General features: G+C 43.0%; 1 protein-coding gene across 1 annotated transcript in view; it reads right to left on the bottom strand.

Moving 5' to 3' along the window:
• NFRKB (nuclear factor related to kappaB binding protein) overlaps positions 1 to 19,880 on the bottom strand; it is a gene marked incomplete in the record, with an annotated part of 1,477,031 nt that overhangs the window by 1,302,285 nt on the left and 154,866 nt on the right. Inside the window, 1 exon segment of the mRNA XM_044081086.1 lies at positions 8,437 to 8,564. Within this exon segment, the coding sequence (XP_043937021.1) occupies positions 8,437 to 8,564 (128 nt within the window).

Below are 19,880 nucleotides of genomic sequence, written 5' to 3'. Positions count from 1 at the left end.
TAAAAAAAAATAAAGAAAGAACTAGAAACAGGGAGCTATACCAGCCAGGTAGAAATTCTGTCAGACTAGGGATATCTCTGCAAGAGCAGGCTAGCCTACCTGCTTCAGCCTTGGACAGGGAAAGTATTTCTTACAGATTCTGCATTGCTGTCAAGTACATAACTTTTGCATATGTTAAGACTTGGACCATCTTCAGTAACTAGGAAGGCAGCATGCCCAGCAGTCCTTGAGCGGTTCCAATCATCAGACATCCCTTTGGCAACCACAGCTCCAAAGAATGACCTTGTTCTGGAAAAGGAGCCATGTTTATACTGCTTGGTTAAATTATTCAGAAATAACCAGGTAGCAGCTGCACAAATATTTTTCAGTACGGCACAACATAAGAAAGTTCCGAAAGTGTCCATAGCACAAACAGAATGGACAGTGATAACCAAAGGTAGAGATCTACCTTCCTTCACATAAAATAATTTAAGGCAACTGTTAGCCATCTGTAGAGTGAAACATGGGATATGAGCAGTTGTTCACTATATCTAAAGATATGCAGTCCGTTCAAGAAGCAATGCTACCAGTGCACATCCATACATTACAATGGGTATTGCCCTTTAAGACTACGAGAGTAAACACTGGTAGGTTATTGGAACAATTTAAGTTTGTCTGTATAGCTACTATGGGCATGAGGGAGTGGCTAATTGTCAGCACCACCCTTGCTTTAAAGAGGATCAGATAAGAGGGTCAAGTGACAAAGTGTGGATCTCTGAAATACTTACTAATGAGGTGATGGTCACCAAAGACAGTTTTTTTTCCCCCTCAGGTACTTTGTCTATTTCAGCTGCCAGCTATGTGGTTACTGGCTGAGTTTCCCAAAAAGGAAAAGGGTTCCCTTGGGGGACAGACCACTGAATGGGCACCTCTGAGCAAAGTTTTGCTAACTCTTGACAAGGCAAACTTAAGTGACTTCTACGCTCGCACAAAACTCAACTGCCAAAGAGACCTTTATATGCAAACCCTACGTCAAATAGCATCCCCTGGCATTTGAGAAACTCTGCAGCAGAGCTAACCTTTAGCTCAAATTTGTTTCATTTCCCAGTGTGGCAAAAGGTACTCAATGGTTCTTGTAGTTTTTTTTTTTTTTTTTTTTTTTTTTTTGTGGTACAGGGTTTCCACAAATATGTTGCTGTTTCTATACGTTTATATAAATACCAGGAATAATTGAGATTTTTTGGCTAACAAGATCAAGGCAGAGTGGGGTCAGTCTGTCTCCATTTTCTGGACTGTCTTATCAGCAGGACTGGGAGGAGTAATATATGAGGCCCTAACACCAGATTTCCAACAGGGCAGCCTTTGCTGACTGATTTAGTGATGTTGGGAGAAGAAATGGTAAATTTCAAGTTTTACAGCAAAACAACCAGGTCTACAACAGGTTGTCCACAAAGCTAGAAGATTCTGTTCACAGTGGTCTGGTCCAGGAACCATTTGAGAAGAAGGAAAAGGCATACTCTCAGCCTATCTTACCAAAATAATTGTATCAACAGGGAGGTGGACTACCTTTAAAGATATTGATGGATATGGCCTATTCCAAAACTTTTAAGGCTTCACTGCCTATAGAGTTGAAGTGTGTGTCTCCTCATGCTTCTTGATGTACCTACCAGAAAGGAACTATGTTGCCCATGTGGATAGCCATTGGATTTTGTGGGATCCTGTCTAAGTCGGTTTCAGAAGTGATATATACAGCCATGAGCAGTAACAGCGCAGTATCACGCAGTACACACTCCAGTCCAATGTGATTCTGTTGTACAATCACTGTTATGTACTTCAGTATAAGAGTAGAAGAGTCTTGTAGTCGTGATGTATTTTACGTATATGCGATTTCAGCAAGGTCTTTAAAACTATACCTCAGAGGATGAAGTCAGGAAAGTTGCACATTATGGGAGCTGGGCTAAAAAAATGGCAGAGTAGCAAAATGACCAATCCAACCAAATTCAGAGTCTGGCAGTTATGATGAAATAACAGAAGAAAACGCAGTGTGCAAATTTATATACACGTGCATACTTGTCTACATCAATAAATGAAATCTAAAAGATACATGCAAGCTTGAATGCACAACCCTAAGCAGAGCAAAAGAGGAAGATCATCTGCAGTTTGTACCCACTCCTACACTAAATCATGCACTACAGTATGAAATTCAGTGGCAAAGACTAACGGGATGCTATGGAAAGTACAGTTTTGTACCTACCATAAATGTAGATGTTCAAGTGTTCACACTACTGCAGTCATCACACTTGGGTTATCCTGCCGTCAGGCGGTCCCGCAGTCGGCCAGAGTTCCAAAGTCTTGGTCCGGTGACGGTTGCTGTCGCTTCTTCCCTGACGTCATATATAAGAGGCATCCGACGCCATTTTCTTCAGTTTTTCTTGCCCCAGATGTCAGGTGCCCCCAAGTAGGTAGGCAATACATATTGCTAATTAAGCATGTAAATGAAATAAAAGGAATACCTTTAGTTACAAGCAAATACACCACAAAGGTTGTTCAAGATAGGAAGGTATAGAAAAATTCAGCTAGGTCAGAGGGGATGGAGGGAGGGAAACCTGGACTGCAGCAGTGTGAACACTCGAACATCTACATTTATGGTAGGTACAAAACTGAACTATGTTCATCATGTTACACTGCTGCAGTCATCACACTTGGGTTGAATCCCAAAGCTTAGAATGAGCGGTGGAACTAAACAGGGTTTGGAGAAGCTAGTAGGCCCTGCAGGACTGCAGTGGCAAAGCCAGCTCTGGATTTAGAGTACAGAGGTAGGTGATAGTGCTTGGTGAAGGTGTGCACTGAACTCCAAGTTGCAGCCTCCAAAATATCCTTGGTTGGTAACCCCTCTGAGAAAGGCTGATGATGTAGCTGTAGCCCTGGTGGAATGGGGTCCAATGCTAGCAGGTACAGGTTTCCCATGATGTGTGTAGCAGAAACGGCTACACTGTCCTATCCATTTTGAAATAGTCTGTTTTGAGATAGCTTTTCCTTGTGATCCTGCAGCATAGGATACAAAGAGCTGGTCAGATTTTCTGAAAGCCTTACTTTTATCCAAGTAGTAACGTAATTGCCTGTGAATGTCCAAAGAATGTAGGAGCCTTTCTCCTTTGTTCTGGGGGTTTGGGAAAAAGGTGGGCAAATGAATGGTTTGGTTTAGGGCCACACTGGATACCACCTTTGGCATAAAGGAAGTGTTAGTTCGTAGAGCGACTCTGTCTTGATGAAAAATGGTGAAAGGCTCCACTGCCATTAGGGCCTGTAGCTCTGAGACTCTTTGTGCTGAAGTTATTGCTAGCAGCAGGGCAGTTTTCCATGACAGAAACTGTAAATCAGCTGTAAAAGCTGGTTCAAAGGGCGGCAGTGTGAGCTTTTCCAGGACAAAGTTGAGATTCCAAGTTGGTGTTGGTGCTCTCCGGGGCGGTCTTATGTTCTTAGCCCCTCTGAGGTACTGTCTTAGCAATGGATTTGAAAATATAGTGAGCTGAAATTGCTGAGGCGTGGATGTTAATAGATGAAAAAAAAAGTCCTTTGTGCAACATCTCAATTAAATATTGTAAAATCTTAGGAATATTTGGAACAAGGGGATTTTGGCCTTTAGCCTGGTTCCAGGAGCACAATCTTTTCCATTTGTCTGAATAGGTTTTCATGGTGCTGAGCATCCTGGCCTCCAGAATGACATCCATAACAGCTTTAGAGAGAAGTGTTGACTGGTTGCTTAGGTAATTTGCCATGCAGCCAGATTTAAAGTCTTGAGCTGGCTGTGTATAATCTGATTGTTTTGCTGAGTGAGCAGGTGAGGAATTTGAGGCAAAATCCATGGTGGGCCTTGAGCCATGTTCCTTAGTATTGGATACCAGTGTTGGCATGGCCAGTCTGGAGCAATGAGTATCATTTGTGGCCTCTCTAATCTGGCTTTCAGCAGCACCTTTGCTAGAAGAGGCAGTGGAGGAAAGGCATACACTGTTAATGTTTTTCAACTGAATGAGAGGGTGTCCACTTTCCAAGCTAGTGGGTGGTATGTCCTTGTGCAAAATTTCCGAAGTTGGCAGTTTTGGGGGTTGGCAAACAGATCTATGTCTGGGCGCCCCCATTTTTGAGTTATCATTGCAAATACTTGTGGATCTAGTTGCCACTCGTGAGGATCCATGATGTTTCTGCTTAGATCGTCTGCCAATGTGTTTTTCTTTCCTGGCAGGAATTGTGCTTGTAGTTGAACTTGGTAGGTCAGTGCTGTGTTCCACAAGGTCATTGCCTGCCTACATAGGGGGTAGGAGTGTGTGTCCCCTTGCTTGTTTATGTACCACATTACCGTGGTGTTGTCTATCTTTATTAGGAGTTGTCCTGGATGTAGGAGGTCCTTGAAAGCTGTTAGTGCATTTTGTACAGCTAGCATTTCTTTTTGATTGACATGCAGATGCCTTTGATCTGTAGACCATTTGCCCTGAATGCACTGTCCTGCCATGTGTGCTCCCCTGGCATAATCCGATGCATCTGTTATAGTTTGCCTGGCTGTGGGTAAGATAAAAGGCTGACCCTTGTTGAGGTGACATGCCTGAGCCCAGCATAGAAACTCCTGTTGAAGACAGGGAATGAGTGGTATCATTGTTTCCAAGCTGTGGCTGTGTTGAGTCCATACGCTTTTCAGGTACCATTGTAATTTCCTCATATGCAGTTTTGCAAATGGTATTAGTAGTATGCAAGATGCCATGAATTCCAAGGCCTGCAGAATTTTTCTTGCAGGGAGTTGGGCCTTTGTTGCCATCATTTTGAAGTATTGAGTCAGTTGTTCTTGCTTGTCTGGCGTGAGATAAGCCATCATCCGGGCCGTTGTATTTAAGCTGGCACCCAGGAATATTGTGTGTTGTGAGGGCACTAGTTTTGATTTCTTTTCGTTTACTGTGTACCCTAGGCAACTTAATAGGTGTTTGACTAACGCCAGATGCTTTAAAAGAATGTCCTTGCTTTCTGCTTGAATAAGGCAGTCGTCCAGATATGGATATATTTGAATTCCTCTTTGTCTGCAGTATGCAATTACTGGTGCCAGGCAGTTTGTGAAGACCCTAGGCGCAGTAGATAAGCCAAAGGGCAGTGCAGAGAATTGATAATGAGTTGAACCTGCAATAAATCAGAGGTATCTTCTGCAATTTTGTCTGATAGGGACATGCAGGTATGCTTCCTTGAGATCCAACGTTACTAGCCAAGCCTTCTTGCCCAGCATGGGAAGAAGTTGCTGTAGTGTTAGCATCTTGAATTTGGGTACTTGGAGATAAGTGTTTAGAATTGAGAGGTCCAGAATGGGTCTCCAGGCTTTGTCCTTTCTGGGGACTAGAAAGAGTCTTGAGTAAAATCCTTGTCCTTGCTCCTGCGTAGGTACCTGCTGAATGGCTCTCATGTCCATGAGAGCTGCAATTTGTTTTTGAGCCTCTGCCCATTGATTTGGTGGCACATTTGGCATTCCTTTTATCCTTGGTAAAGTGTGAAAGTGGAATCTGTATCCTTGTGAGACAATATTTAGGACCCATTTGTCTTTTGTGATGATGTTCCAGTTGTCGGCAAAAAGTGCTAATTTTCCTCCCAAGGGAGTTGCCAAGAGAGACTTGCTTGGCAGTCTGAGGGTTAAGTCATTGTGTTTGTCTTCTGTTAGGTTGGGACCTGTCTTCTCCTCCTTTCTGGGTTGTGGTACTCCATTGTCGAGGCGTGTAAGGGCCTTGTGACTGACCTCTGCCCCTTGGGCATCTGTATTTGCCCCTCTGTGGTCTGTCAGAAGCTGGAAAGGACCAGTTTTTTGTTGGCCAATTTCTGCTGAAACGAGGGGGTTGAACCTGTAAAAAATCCTTGACCATCTGCATAGATTTTGCCTTATCCTCCATTTTCTTTAAAACCTCTTCTGCTTTTACACCATATAAAACATCCTGCTGTAGGGGTGCATACAATAACTTTGCTTTTACACGATCAGGTAAGGTTTGTTCTTTTAACCAAGCATGTCTACATATGACAGACCCAGTAACTGCTGCTCTACAGGAAGCCTCCAATGAATCAAATCCACATTGCAAAGTATGTTTTCCCACTTGTTCAGCTGCATGCAACAAATCTTGCATTTCCTTGAAATCAGGCTGCTCTGAATGTGTGACCATTTTTTGTTTTAATTGAGACATCAGGTATTGCTGATATTTCAGTATGTGAAACTGGCAATTTAAGGCCCTCATGGCTAGAGTAGCTGAGGTATATACTTTCTTTCCCCATCTGTCTAGTGCTCTGGAATCCCTTTCAAAGGGTACAGGATTTTTAGAAATAGAGGCCTTGACCCCTTTGGGACCCTGGGAAATGGTTTCTGGGTCAGCAACAGGGCTTTTATATAGGAATTTGTGTGAGTCAGGGACTCTGTAGTATCTGTCTGGTTTGGCTGGTGCAAGCGGTAGAGAGTCTGGGTTAAGGCTAGATTCTAAATAAACATCATCCACAATGTCTAACATGGGCAGAATAGCCAGTGGTCTGTACTGGGGTAGTAAAAGGAATTCTCGGAGCCTTTTCTTAGAATCAGAGTAATCCTGGCCTTCCCAGTGGAAATGTTCCCTCATGGTATGTAAAGTTTACCCAAAAGAATACTCTTCTGGGGGAGATGCTGAGGAAATAGACTCTTCAGCATCAGAAGCTTCATAAGGGGGAAAAGAGTATTCCTGTTCCTCTGAAGAATCTGAGGAAATTGAGACCTGGTCAGAGGAAGCGTAATCCTCCTCCTGTCTTGGCCTTTTATCAGGAGGGGGATGGGAACCCCTGATTAGGGTAATTAAATCTTCAGCCATCTTAAGCATCTGTTTCTTAGGCATGGGGCCTTGTACTGGAGACTGTTGTACAGTCTTTTGTTTTTAAAGGAGTTTTCAGTTTTGCATAGGATTTAATGGTGAGTGTAGTCGGTCTGAAGACACCTTCTGCAACTGAAGGCGTTTCGACTGCACGGGAATCACCTTCAACCCTGGAGTCAGAAGGGGCTAAAGATGAAGGATGTGGAGGCCTAGTAATCTCCGCTTGGGAATCGGAAGCCGTCTGAGGTTCTAAATCAGCGGTCGTCAGGGGCTGCGTAGAAGCCTCACTGAAAACCGGAGAACCAGCAATGGGCCCAGCAGAGGCCTCGGAGTCTGGTTTGGGTTTTGGCTGCCTGTCCTTATCCTTGCGTTTTTTATGCATTCCGGTCGTCGGTTGCTCCGACGGCATGGTATAATTAAATTTCCTACCAAAATAATGTCGGGCGAAATCAAACTGACGTTTTATAGTTTGTTTATTAAACCTAGCGCAAAACCGACAACCTGTGACGTCGTGGTCTGGGCCTAGGCAAGGAATACAATAAGAATGGAAGTCCTTATGAGGTATTTGCTTCCCACAAGAAATGCAATTGTTAACTTTTTCTGACATCGGACTGAGGCAAGAAAAGGTTCCCCAACGGGGTACTTAGCTTTATTGAAGACTTCGGTCTGAAATTCGATTTGAAAATCTCAGGAGTCGGCCGACCGGCACTTGCGAACTACTTCTGCTTCGGGCACCGCGCGGCAAGAAAGACTGAAGAAAATGACGTTGGATGCCTCTTATAAACCCCTGGCGCACTGACGTCAGGGAAGAAGTGACAGCAACCGATGCTGGACCAAGACTTTGGAACTCTGGCCAACTGTGGGACCGCCTGACGGCAGGATAACCCAAGTGTGATGACTGCAGCAGTGTAACACGATTAACATCTGAATTCTAGAGATGCTGATATCACTCTAAATTAAATAAGGCACTGGTACTGCAAAAGAAATACACAGTATGCAGTTTCTACAGCTGTATGAAATAAATGGAAAAGTGCAATACAGATTCCATAACTGTGCAGAGAAGAGAAGGGGTAGACTACAAAAATAAAATAAAATAAAAACAAAAGTTGAACATTTATAAAGGATGCCTCAAAAAAAAACAGAGAAGGCTATTGTGACAACAACTTCAATGACAAGAAAAAATAAAAGAATGACTGGATGAACTTTACAAAAATACTTATGCTAATTAAACAAAAAAAGAATTGAAGATGTTTGAACCATTCCATTACCTCTCACCATAAAAACACAAAGCAACAGATAGCAGTGCTATGGCTCTGAAGACAAATATCACACGGTTAAAACACAGTAATAGTCTTACAGTTAAAATGCTATGCTCTGATATCCATCAGCAAAAAAAAAAAATGTAGGTAGAATCTGACACCAAGCTTCAGTCTAGCCAAGAATATAACTGTGAAGGAAGCCAAGTGCTCCACTAAAGCCGTCCAACTACCAAAATGCAGAAATCAAATTTGGCACAGAATACTACTAAGATGTAACATGCAAAATCATTTCACAACGAAAATATAATGATTTTGATAAAAAAAAAAAAAAAAAAAAACATGCTCACCTTCCTAGAAACGAGGAGCTGTTTTAGAAGTTGGTAGCAGTGCTGTTGTTGAGACTGGAGGTACCTCTTGTAATGAGACTTGAAACACAGCTGTCTGTACTTCACCACTTCAGGATTAAAGTATCCATCTATTCAAATAAGGGAGGGAAAAGGAAGGAAGGCAGAATTCAGACATCTTGATACATAAAAGCCAAACATAACTATTTGCATATTCCATGCTATGTCAAAAAGGTGCCAGAAGCAACATTCTGAGCCCTTGCATTAAATGATCTTTCTAGGGACCCTCTGTAGTAGAGGAAACACCTGGGTGCACATATTTTATGACTGCCTGTAAATCACAAATTTATGAGGTTCTTACATGTCAGGAGGGCACATCAGCTTTGATCCAAGATCTACACCAGTGGACAAAACTCTTCCACGCCTACCACCCTTCAGTTAATGAATGCCAAATTCCTGTGAACAAATAGCTTCACAGTAAGTACTAGACCAGCTGCCCTTGTAGGTCATTTTAAGCTTACCCCATTTCTCTTTCTGTGCTTGAAATAACCTATCCCATTTGGTTATAGATTGGCTATACCCATCTCATGGGCGATAATTATATATTACCCCCAATGAAAATAAATGGGCTCATACCACAAAAGCTGTGAGGGGACCCATGCATTGGTTAAAGCATTTAGGAGTTGCCTCTTTCCATTTAGTAGTATTGGGGGCAGTCCTGGGGTAAATTTTCTGTTTTACATCCATAGATCCAAGTTGCACTTGAATATGGACAAAGATGATCTTTGTTTTATGTGGATGGGGATTCTGTTCCACACAGTGGTATCCTCTGTAAAGTGTGTCTGTTGCTCCAAACCATTCTGTTGGTGTTGCAGTACATAGGATCATAGGTTACTAATCTAATGGCCCTGGGGCTCTTCCAAGCCTAGCCAAGAGTTTATCCCCAAAAAGAAACCACAGTCAACACCTGTCGCCCCTGTCAGTGAGGGACACAGGTGAAACCCAGGGACAAATTTGTGGTTTCCCATCCACTCATCAAGGTTGCGCATGAAGAGGGTCAGCAAGGTGCTCTGTTTGACGTCTATGGGAAGTCTATTCCAGAGATGGGGGCAGCCTCTGGGAGACAAATCTGTCTCTCCAGCAGGTTTTGTTGATGTTGCATATTAGATTCATGCCTTTTGAGTGGGTAGTGCATGAGGAGTTACACTTATGGATATGGAGCATCTCTAGTAGGGCAGGGTCAGAGATTGCCATGTAGGCAAGACACAGATCACCCTTGAGCAATCTGTATGATACAGAGTAGAGTAATAGTGATTTGAGCCTGCCAGCATAGGACAGGTGTTGGAGGCCATGGATTCTCTTTGTGAGGTATTTCAGTGGTCTTTCCAGTTGGTGCAGATGTTTGGAAAGGTACATCCCAAACGGGGCATTATATTTAATTATTAGTCTAATGAGGGAGTAGTACAGAGAGATAACAACCTCCTTTTTTCTGGATGTAATTCTTTTACTTAGAAGATGAACCAAGTAAAAGGCATTTTTGACCACTGCCGCTACATGATGGTTGAATGCGATGTTGTTATCAACCTGAGTGCCCAGGTCTCTCACCACAGGTTGTGTGCTTAGGGGGTTGACGATGTGGTAATCAACTGGGGTCATGTTTTTGCTAATGGTATGTAACATTTTTTTGCATTTAGCTTGAGGCCATGAATTTGGCACCAGTCATTTGTTGTGAGACACTCTTGCAGTATGTTAACATCATTTGGGGAGTCAATGACAGTACCCAACTTACAGTCATGGCCAGCCTTAGGTATAGGTGAACTAGGCAACTGCCTAGGGCGCCGTACAGGCCGGCCTCATAAGGGGCGCAAAATCGCAAAACAAACCAAAGTTAAACTTTCTTCACTTTTTAACATTGCGCCTGATGCCCGTTTGTACACAGTAGCATTGTGCCCTCCCCCCACGACTGATGACACGAGCACACAGCATAGAATGCCCCCTCCCTACATTGTTCTTCCATTCCCTCCCTCCCCTGCGTGATGTATTGGGAGTCATCTTTTTTTTTTTTTTTTTTTTAAACCAGCTGCCTAAATCACGAACATTGCAGCTGAATTTCTTCTGCTTTGTCTTTCTTTAGTTAGAATAAGGCTGTAAAACTTGCCGTTTTTTTTTGCTTTCCCGGCTGTATATAGAAACACATGCACGTGGTCTTGTTCGGTTGGTAATGGCAACAGATTTAGTTTTATTGCTACAAATGATAGGTGTATGTGTTTGTGCGTATGTAACTGTTCGATCATGATCTACCTAACCCTCGTTTTGCACTCGCTAAGCTGTTTTATTTTTTTATGTAAAACTCAATAAACAGTTTAACGAGTGTAACAGAAGGACTAGTTAGATCATGATTGCACAGTTATGCACAACCAAACATGTTGCGGTCGATAATTTTGTAACGTAAGGTAAAAAAGTTCCCTGAAATAACTGTAGCCTGCTTGAGATATTTTGCTTGTTATGCTGCTTTCACTTGCCTCCTTCTCCGTTTTACAACTAGCATCTCATTAAGTTGCTTTTCTGTTATGCACAGTAATGTAAATGCAAGAGAGATTTTTGTGTGTAATGCTTCTGCTACTTCCTTCTCCATTAAGGAGAGATTTTATGTGCAATGCTTCTGCTGCTTCCTCTCCAATAAGGAGAGATTTTATGCGCAAAGATTCCTCTCCATTAAGGAGATTTTGTGTAATGCTTCTGCTTTCTCAACGTTAAGGAGGGATTTTATGTGCAATGCTTCTGCTGGTCACTCACCATTAAAGAGAGATTTGTGTGTGTGTGTGTGTGTGTGTGTGTGTGTGTGTGTGTGTGTGTGTGTGTGTGTGTGTGTGTGTAAAACGTCCCAGTTACTTATAACCAGCAGTTAGACCTAACCCAGGCTCAAACCCTATACCTTGTGTACAGGAGCCTGCATTCTCTACCCATATCAGCACTTGTCATATTCAGTAAGTTCAGTCCATAGCTCTCAACTGTCTACATATTCACAGAATATTATACTTGGCTTATACTTTTTGTCTGTTCCTCTTAAATTTTGTGATTTTCTGGCAAATCAGTGAGGATGGAATTCACTAACTCATGATAGCCCTTTAAGTTTTAGTCTTCCTATCTTTTTTGGAAACACATGGTTACACGACATAATTTTAGCAATGTTCTAAGATTATACAAGCAATATTTAAAACGTGCCCCTGGTTTTGGGCCCCCCCCCCATTTTTGGCTTGCTCCAGATATCTTCTGCTGTAAAATTAAGAGACCTAGTTGTGTCAAGCGGATGGTGCATTGGTAGTGTTATTGCCACGCAGCAAGAGGTTCTCTGGTTTGACTTTTGGCTGGGGTGCCTTATGTGTGTAGTCTGTGTCCTCCCTGTGTTTGTGTGGGTTTTTGTGGCTGCTCTGGTTTCCTTCCTCCCCTGTTACAATGACATGTGTCTGGAGCATTTCTCCCTGGGCCTTTGCTGAAAATTGGCTTTGTTGCAAGTTGAACTTTCCTGGTAAACAAATGTTAAACAAAGTTTGCTGAGAGCTTCAGGAGAAGAGTAGTTTAGTGATGCTTATTCCGTGTCTGTTTGCATTGTTAGTGCCACAACAGGTAGTAGCCTTACTTTTGAGGCAGAAGGTTGTGGGTTCTACTCCCACATTATGCCGATGGATCACTGATACTGCACTGTGTTGTACTTTAAAGGGCGTGGATGCTGCAGTCCTGTGAATGTCCTCCTTTGGAGCAATTACCTAGTAACTATGAACCATTTATCATGTTGCCATCCATTTCCTATTGTAAAAATTACTAGCTTATCATTCTTTAATTTAACATAGACCATTTATTCTTCAAGGGCAACAGCCACTATTTGTAGATGAAACGATGAAATATAGAGTTGTTTCCTAGCAACGACCTCTTCATTAGTGATAGATCCCCTTTAATGTGGAATTATTTAGATTACTTCTGTAGAGAGTTTGCATGTTTACTGATATTGGTGAATTGCAATGCCAGAAGTTTGAGTGGCCTTTTATTGCTGAAATTTTCTGAAATGGGTAGTGTCATTGGTTCATACATTTTATTTCATTGCTTACTAGAAGACTGCTCAAAACTACAAATTTAAAACAAAATCTAACAACTGGTGCTGTATTGTACAAGGAATATAATTTAATATAATCATGAAGGTGAATCAAAGAATGTATACAAATATGCATGGTCCTAAAAATGTTCAAAACCAGCCCAGAGAAAAGTGTGAAAGGCTCAATCATCGGCAAAGTTTAAGCTTTACTCTTGTTACCAAAGCAATGGATGAAGGGTAAAACAGCCACATTACCTTGACCTGGCCAAGCCTTTTGGCAAAATCCCGTACTCAGGTGTAGTACAACAAATGATTAATGTAGGTTCAAACACTTGCATCACTAGCTGGATTGGCAACTTGAGCACAGGATGCAAAGGATCAAAACAGGGGAAGAAACCAGTCACCAATGGAGTCCCCTAGGGTTCGGTACAGATCCTTTTTCTCTTTGGCATATACATCTCAAAAGTAAAAGGAAATACCAAGTGGCCTTGGCCAGTTAATTTGGAGATGACTGCAAGCTAGGAGCAGTTAGTGAATCCCCAAATGATTTAACCATCATGCAGGAAGGTTTCTCCCCAGCAACTGATTCATTAATTCCTGGAAAATTTTCCAGGAATTAATTAATCAATTTCTATATCAAGTATATTAAAATTGAAACATATATTAGGTTTATATCTATTATTTATTGTTTTCAAGCTTATAAACTATTGTATAAATGCAAGATGATTGTGGCATTTTACATTTTTATTGTTTGCATTAGGTTAAAATTGATTTTAGTGACTAAATTGATGAGGTTTCTTTAAAACTTAATTATGTACTAATAGGGGTTTATTATAAAAGGTTGGGTTATATGTAGAAAATGTTTTGATTTTTTAATATTGTTCTGAGGAAATCCCTTATTTGTACAGGGAAGAAAGCGCTTAACTTTGGATTAAACTTATACATTCAGCTGTTTGGGCTCCTGGCTATCCAGTTTCTTTGAGTTATTGTCCCAAGCAATAACTGGTGTCAAAATCATGATAATGCCCTTGGAGAAGTGGGAGAACCGACTACACTGTTTAGCATATTGGAACTTGTGGGTACAGTGACCTAACTTTTGACCAACATGTGCCCAGAGTCATAAGAAAGCTTTTCTATATTGCACACCTTACAAACAAATTGATTGCAACTAGATCTAGAGATGTTGTTGTCTCACTTTACAAAGCTTCTGGTTTGATTTCCATTCCTGCTTAACACTGATGCTTCTGCTAGAAAAAGTGCAGTTTTGTACCTACCATAAATGTAGATGTTCAAGTGTATACACTGCTGCAGTCATTTCACTTGGGTTATCCTGCCGTCAGGCGGTTCTCCAGCCGGCCTGAGTTCCAAAGTCTTGGTCCGGCGTCGGTTGCTGTCACCTCCTCCCTGACGTCAGTGCGACAGGGGTATAGAAGATGCAGCTGACACCATTTTCTTCAGTTTTTCTTGCCCCAGATGTCAGGTGCCCCCAAAAAAGGTAGGCAATTCAAATTGCTAATAAAACATACATAAGAAAAGCAATCAACAACATTCAGTTACCAGCAAATACTCCCCATAGGTAGTAAAGGGTAGAAGACATAGGTACGTACCAGCAAGTAAGAGGGGAAGGAGGGAGGGTAACCTGGACTGCAGCAGTATATACACTCGAACATCTACATTTATGGTAGGTACAAAACTGTACTATGTTCGTGTTACACTGCTGCAGTCATTACACTTGGGTAGAATCCCAAAGCTGAGGTAGGGTGGATGGTTCTATAAGGCGTTAGGGGTGGCTATAAGGCCCTGCAGCACTGCAGTGGCGAAGCCAGCTCTGGATTTAGATTATAGAGGCAAATGGTAATGCTTGGTGAAGGTATGTACAGAACTCCAAGTTGCTGCTTCCAAAATGGTAAGTACTCCTCTGAGGTAGGCAGCTGAAGTGGCTGATGGCCTGGTGGAGTGAGATCTAATGCTGTTAGGTACAGGTTTCCCATGGTGTGTGTAGAAGAAACGTATACAGTGTCCTATCCATTTTGAAATTGTCCGTTTTGAAATGGCTTTTCCCTGTACTCCTGCAGCATATGCTGCCAATAATTGCTCAGATTTTCTGAAAGCTTTGGTTTTGTCCAAGTAGAAGCATAACTGCCTGTGTATGTCCGAAGAATGCAGTAGTCTCTCTCCTTTATTCTGTGAATTTGGATAAAAAGTTGGCAAGTGAATAGTTTGGTTTAGAGCCACACTTGATACCACCTTTGGCATAAACATAGGGTTAGTTCGTAAAGACACCCTGTCTTGGTGGAAAATGATGAAAGGTTCCACTGCCATTAGTGCCTGTAATTCTGAAACTCTTCGTGCTGATGTTATTGCCAGGAGAGGAGTAGTTTTCCAAGAGATATATTTTAAATATGTTGTGTTAGCTGGCTCAAAAGGAGGTAAAGTTAATTTTTCCAACAAGAAGTTGAGGTCCCAAGTTGGAGTAGGTACTCTACGGGGCGGTCTTATGTTTTTAGCCCTTCTGAGGTACTGTTTTAGCAAAGGATTAGAGAAAATTGGTGGATCCGTGTTGTAATGAGCAGAGATGGCAGATGCGTGGATCTTGATGGATGAAAAGGAGAGGCCCTTGTCCAGCACCTCAGTTAAATATTGTAGTATCTGAGGAATATTTGGAACAAGAGGGTCTAAGCTGTGAGCCTGGTTCCAGGCACAGAATCTCTTCCATTTATCCGAATATGCTTTCCTGGTACAAGGCCTTCTGGCCTCCAGAATGACATCCATAACAGCTTTGGAGACAGGCATTGCTTGCTTGACTAAAGAATCTTCCATGCCGCTAGGTTTAAAGTCTTTAGCTGGCTGTGAAGTATCTGATTGTTGTGCTGAGTCAGTAGATGTGGGATTCGAGGCAAAATCCAGAGTGGTCCTTGTGCTAAGTTCTTTAAGATTGGGTACCAGTGCTGGCGTGGCCAGTCTGGTGCAATCAGGATCATCTTTGGCTCTTCTTGCCTGGCTTTTATGAGTACCTTTGGAAGGAGAGGTAGTGGTGGGAAAGCATATACTTGTAGGTTTTTCCAGCTGAATGAGAGGGCATCCACTTTCCATGCTTGTGGATGATAAGTCCTTGTGCAGAACTTCTGTAGCTGGCAGTTCATTGGGGATGCAAACAGATCTATGTCTGGGCGCCACCATTTCTGTGTTATCATTCTGAATATTTGAGGATTCAATTACCATTTGTGGGGATCCATGATGTTTCTGCTTAAGTCGTCTGCCAGTGTGTTTTTCTCTCCTGGCAGGAATTGTGCTTGCAGATGAACTTGGTAGTTTAGAGCTGTGTTCCACAAGGTCATGGCTTGTCTGCAGAGGGGATAAGATTGAGTGCCCCCTTGCTTGTTTATGTACCACATAACTGTGGTGTTGTCTGTCTTTAGTAGTAGTTGTCCTGGATGCAGCAGGTCCTTGAAGGCTATAAGGGCATTTTGTACAGCTAGCATCTCTTTTTGATTGATGTGAAGATGCATTTGTTCTGCGGGCCACTTGCCCTGAATACATTTTCCTGCCATGTGTGCTCCCCAGGCGTAATCCGATGCATCTGTTGTCAGTGTTTGCCTGGCTGTGGGTTGAGTAAAAGGCTGTCCCTTGTTGAGGTGACAAGCTTGAGCCCACCATCGAAACTCATGTTGAAGGCAAGGAATTAGTGGTATAACTGTTTCCAGACTTTGACAGTATTGTGACCAGACATTCTTTAGGTACCATTGCAGTTTCCTTGCATGCAGTCTGGCATATGGAATTAGTAGTATGCAAGATGCCATGTAACCCAAAGACTGCAGAATTTTTCTTGCAGGGAGTTGGGTTCTTGTTGCCATCAATTGAAAATATTGAGTCAGTTGTCCTTGCTTGTCTGGCGTGAGATAAGCCATCTGGGCCATTGTATTCAAGCTGGCACCCAGGAATATTATCTCTTGTGAGGGCACGAGTTTTGACTTCTTTTCGTTTACTGTGTACCCCAGGCAACTTAACTTTTTTACAAACGCCAGATGCTTTAGAAGAATGTCCTTGCTCTCTGCTTGAATCAGGCAGTCTTCCAGGTACGGATAAATTTGAATTCCTTTCTGTCTGCAAAATGCAATTACTGGTGCCAGGCACTATGTGAAGACCCTGGGCGCAGTAGATAAGTCAAAGAGCAGAGCAGAGAATTGATAATGCATTGAACCAGCTATGAATCTGAAGTATCTACTGCAGTTTTGTCTGATAGGGACATGCAGGTATGCCTCCTTGAGGTCCAAGGTTACGAGCCAAGCTTTCTTGCCCAGCATGGGAAGAAGCTGCTGTAGTGTCAACATTTTGAATTTCGGAACATCCAGGTAAGTGTTTAGAGAAGAAAGATCCAGAATGGGCCTCCAGGCTTTGTCCTTTCCGGGAACCAGAAAGAGTCTTGAGTAAAATCCTTGCCCTTGCTCCAGTAGTGGTACCTTTTGAATAGCTCTCATGTCCATGAGTGCTGTTATTTGTTTTTGAGCCTCTGCCCATTGATTTGGCGGCAGATTTGGCATTCCTTTTAACCTTGGCAGAGTGTGAAAGTGGAACCTGTAACCTTGAGATACAATGTTGAGAACCCATTTGTCTTTGGTGATAATATGCCAATTGTGATAGAAAAGTGCCAGTTTTCCTCCCAAGGGGGCTGCCAAGAGAGCTGTTTGGCAGCTGTAGTGGGAAGTCATTGGGACTGTTTTTTATATGGTTGGGGCCTGTCTTCCCCTTCTTTCTGGCCTGATGCACCTCATTGTCGAGGCCTGTAAGAACCATGTGGTTGACCTCTACCTCTTGGACATCTGTATCTGCCCCTTTGAGGTCTGTCTGTAGCTGGAAAGGACCAATTCTTTGTTGGCCAATTTCTGCTAAATCGAGGAGGCTGAACCTGTAAGAAATCATTCATGGTTTGCATAGATTTTGCCTTATCCTCCATTTTCTTTAATACCTCTTCTGCCTTAACTCCAAATAACACATCCTGCTGCAAAGGTGCATCCAATAGTTTTGCTTTAACATGATCTGGTAATGTATGTTCTTTTAACCAAGCATGTCTTCTAATGACAGAACCTGTAACTACTGCTCTACAGGAGGCCTCTAAAGAATCAAAACCACATTGCAAAGTATGTTTTCCCACTTGTTCAGCTGCATGCAATAAATCCTGCATTTCCTTAAAATTAGGAGGATCTGAATATGGAAGAATTTTTTGTTTCAACTGAGACATCAAAAATTGCTGATATAGTAGCATGTGAAACTGGCAATTTAAGGCCCTCATTGCTAAAGTTGCAGACGTATATACTTTCTTCCCCCATCTGTCTAATGCTCTGGAATCTCTGTCAGAGGGGACTGGATTCTTTGCTGATGAGGGCTTAACCCCTTTGGGTCCCTGGGAAATAGTTTCAGGGTCAGCAACAGGGCTTTTATAAAGAAATTTGTGTGAGTCAGGGACTCTGTAGTATCCATCAGGCTTGACTGGGGCTGGAGGTAAAGAATCAGGATTTAAACTAGATTCAGTATACACATCATCCACAATATCTAACACTGGCGGAATAGCAATGGGGCTGTGTTGAGGTAATAAAAGGAAGTCTCTGAGCCTTTTCTTGGATTCTGAGTAGTCCTGGCCTTCCCAATGGAAATGCCCCCTCATGGTATGTAAGGTTTCCTCAAAGGAGTAGTCCTCAGGCGGAGAGGCTGATGGAATTGATTCCTCAGCATCAGAATCCTCATAAGGGGGTAAGGAATATCCTAGGTCTGTGGATGAATCTGAAGAAATGGACACCTGGTCGGATGAGTCATAGTCTGCATCCTGTCTAGGCCTTTTATCAGGAGGGGGATGGGACCCCCTGATCAGAGTGATTGGGTCTTCGGCCATTTTGAGCATGTTTCTTAGGCATGGAGGCCTGTCCTGGAGAATGCTGTATTTGTTTCTTTGTTTTTAAAGGCAGTTTAGACTTAGCAGAAGGTTTAATGCTTAACTGAGTAGGTCTGAAAACACCCTTTGAAGCTGCGGGTTGTTCAGCTACTCTGGATCCCTCTGAAGGGATAGTTTCGGTAGGCTGAAAATCTTGTGTGTCCGAAGGCCTAGCCAACTCCACGTAGGAGTCAGTGGCGGCCTGTGGTTCTACAGAAGCAGTCGTCAGGGGCTGTGAAGGCGCCTCGCTGAAAACCAGAGAACTGGTGACTGGCCTAGAAGAGGCTTTGTCGTCAATTTTGGGCTTCGGATGTCTATCCTTGTCTTTGCGCTTTTTATGTATTCCGGTCGTCGGAAGTTCCGACGGCATGGTGTAATTGAATTTTCTGCCAAAATAATGTCGGGCAAAATCAAACCGATGTTTAATCGTGAGCTTGTTAAACCTAGCACAAAACAGACAACCAGTGACATCGTGGTCTGGGCCTAGGCATGGGATACAATAAGAATGGAAATCCTTATGAGTTACTTGCTTCCCACAAGAAATACAGATGTCCTTCATGGATGCATCTGCAGTCATAACAAATGGGTTGTCCTGTCGTCAGGCAGCCCTTCGGTCGGCCGGATTCCAAAGTCTGGGTCCGGCTTCGGCTGATGTCGCACTCCACCCGACGTCATCTCTGCTGGTCTTCGGGTATAAAGGCATCAGCCGATGCCATTTTCCCCAGTCTTTCTTGCCGCGTGGCCAAGCAGAAGCTGTTCGCAAGTGCCGGTCGGTCAGATCCAGAGATTACTACTACCGAATACTACTTGAAGACTTCTAAAAGCTAAGTACCCCGTTGGGGACCCTTTCTTGCCTCAGCCGATGTCAGAAAAAGTCAATAACTGTTTAACTTGTGGGAAACAAATACCTCATAAAGATTTCCACTCTTACTGTTTGCCTTGCTTAGGCCCAGACCACGACGTAGCAGCCTGTTCGCCTGTGCTTCTTCAACCGACGAACGCTTAGGCGCCGGTCGGAGTTGGCTGAACAGTTTTCGGCTCAGATTTTGCATACATTATGCCGCCGGATCCTCCGACTACCCAAATTGTTAAAACGCAAAGAAAAGACCGACACTCGCGGTCCGCGGTTTCGGCCGAAACCACGGTTAAGCAAGCCGCGAGTGTCTCGGTTTCGGCCGAAACCGAGAAAACTGGTCAATCTTCAGCCGAATCCATGACTACTACTGAGGCTCCTACTACCTTATCTGAATCAGCCTCAGAAATTTTGCCTACAACGGTGGTTCCTACTGATCTATCAGACACCATCCCCTTGGATATCTCTACCCCAGCACGTGGTGCTGCTAGGCCTCCTGCAGCCATGTCTATTAAGGCCTTTGCCAGGGCTAAAGCAGCCAAATCAGCTAAAAAGTACAGTTTTGTACCTACCATAAA

Source organism: Protopterus annectens, chromosome 8.part0, assembly GCF_019279795.1.
Source record: "Protopterus annectens isolate FY-2018-M chromosome 8.part0, PAN1.0, whole genome shotgun sequence".
Taxonomy (NCBI): Eukaryota; Metazoa; Chordata; order Ceratodontiformes; family Protopteridae; genus Protopterus; species Protopterus annectens.
The sequence above is the reverse complement of the archived record's forward strand: the minus strand, read 5'-3'. Positions and strand labels throughout refer to the sequence as shown.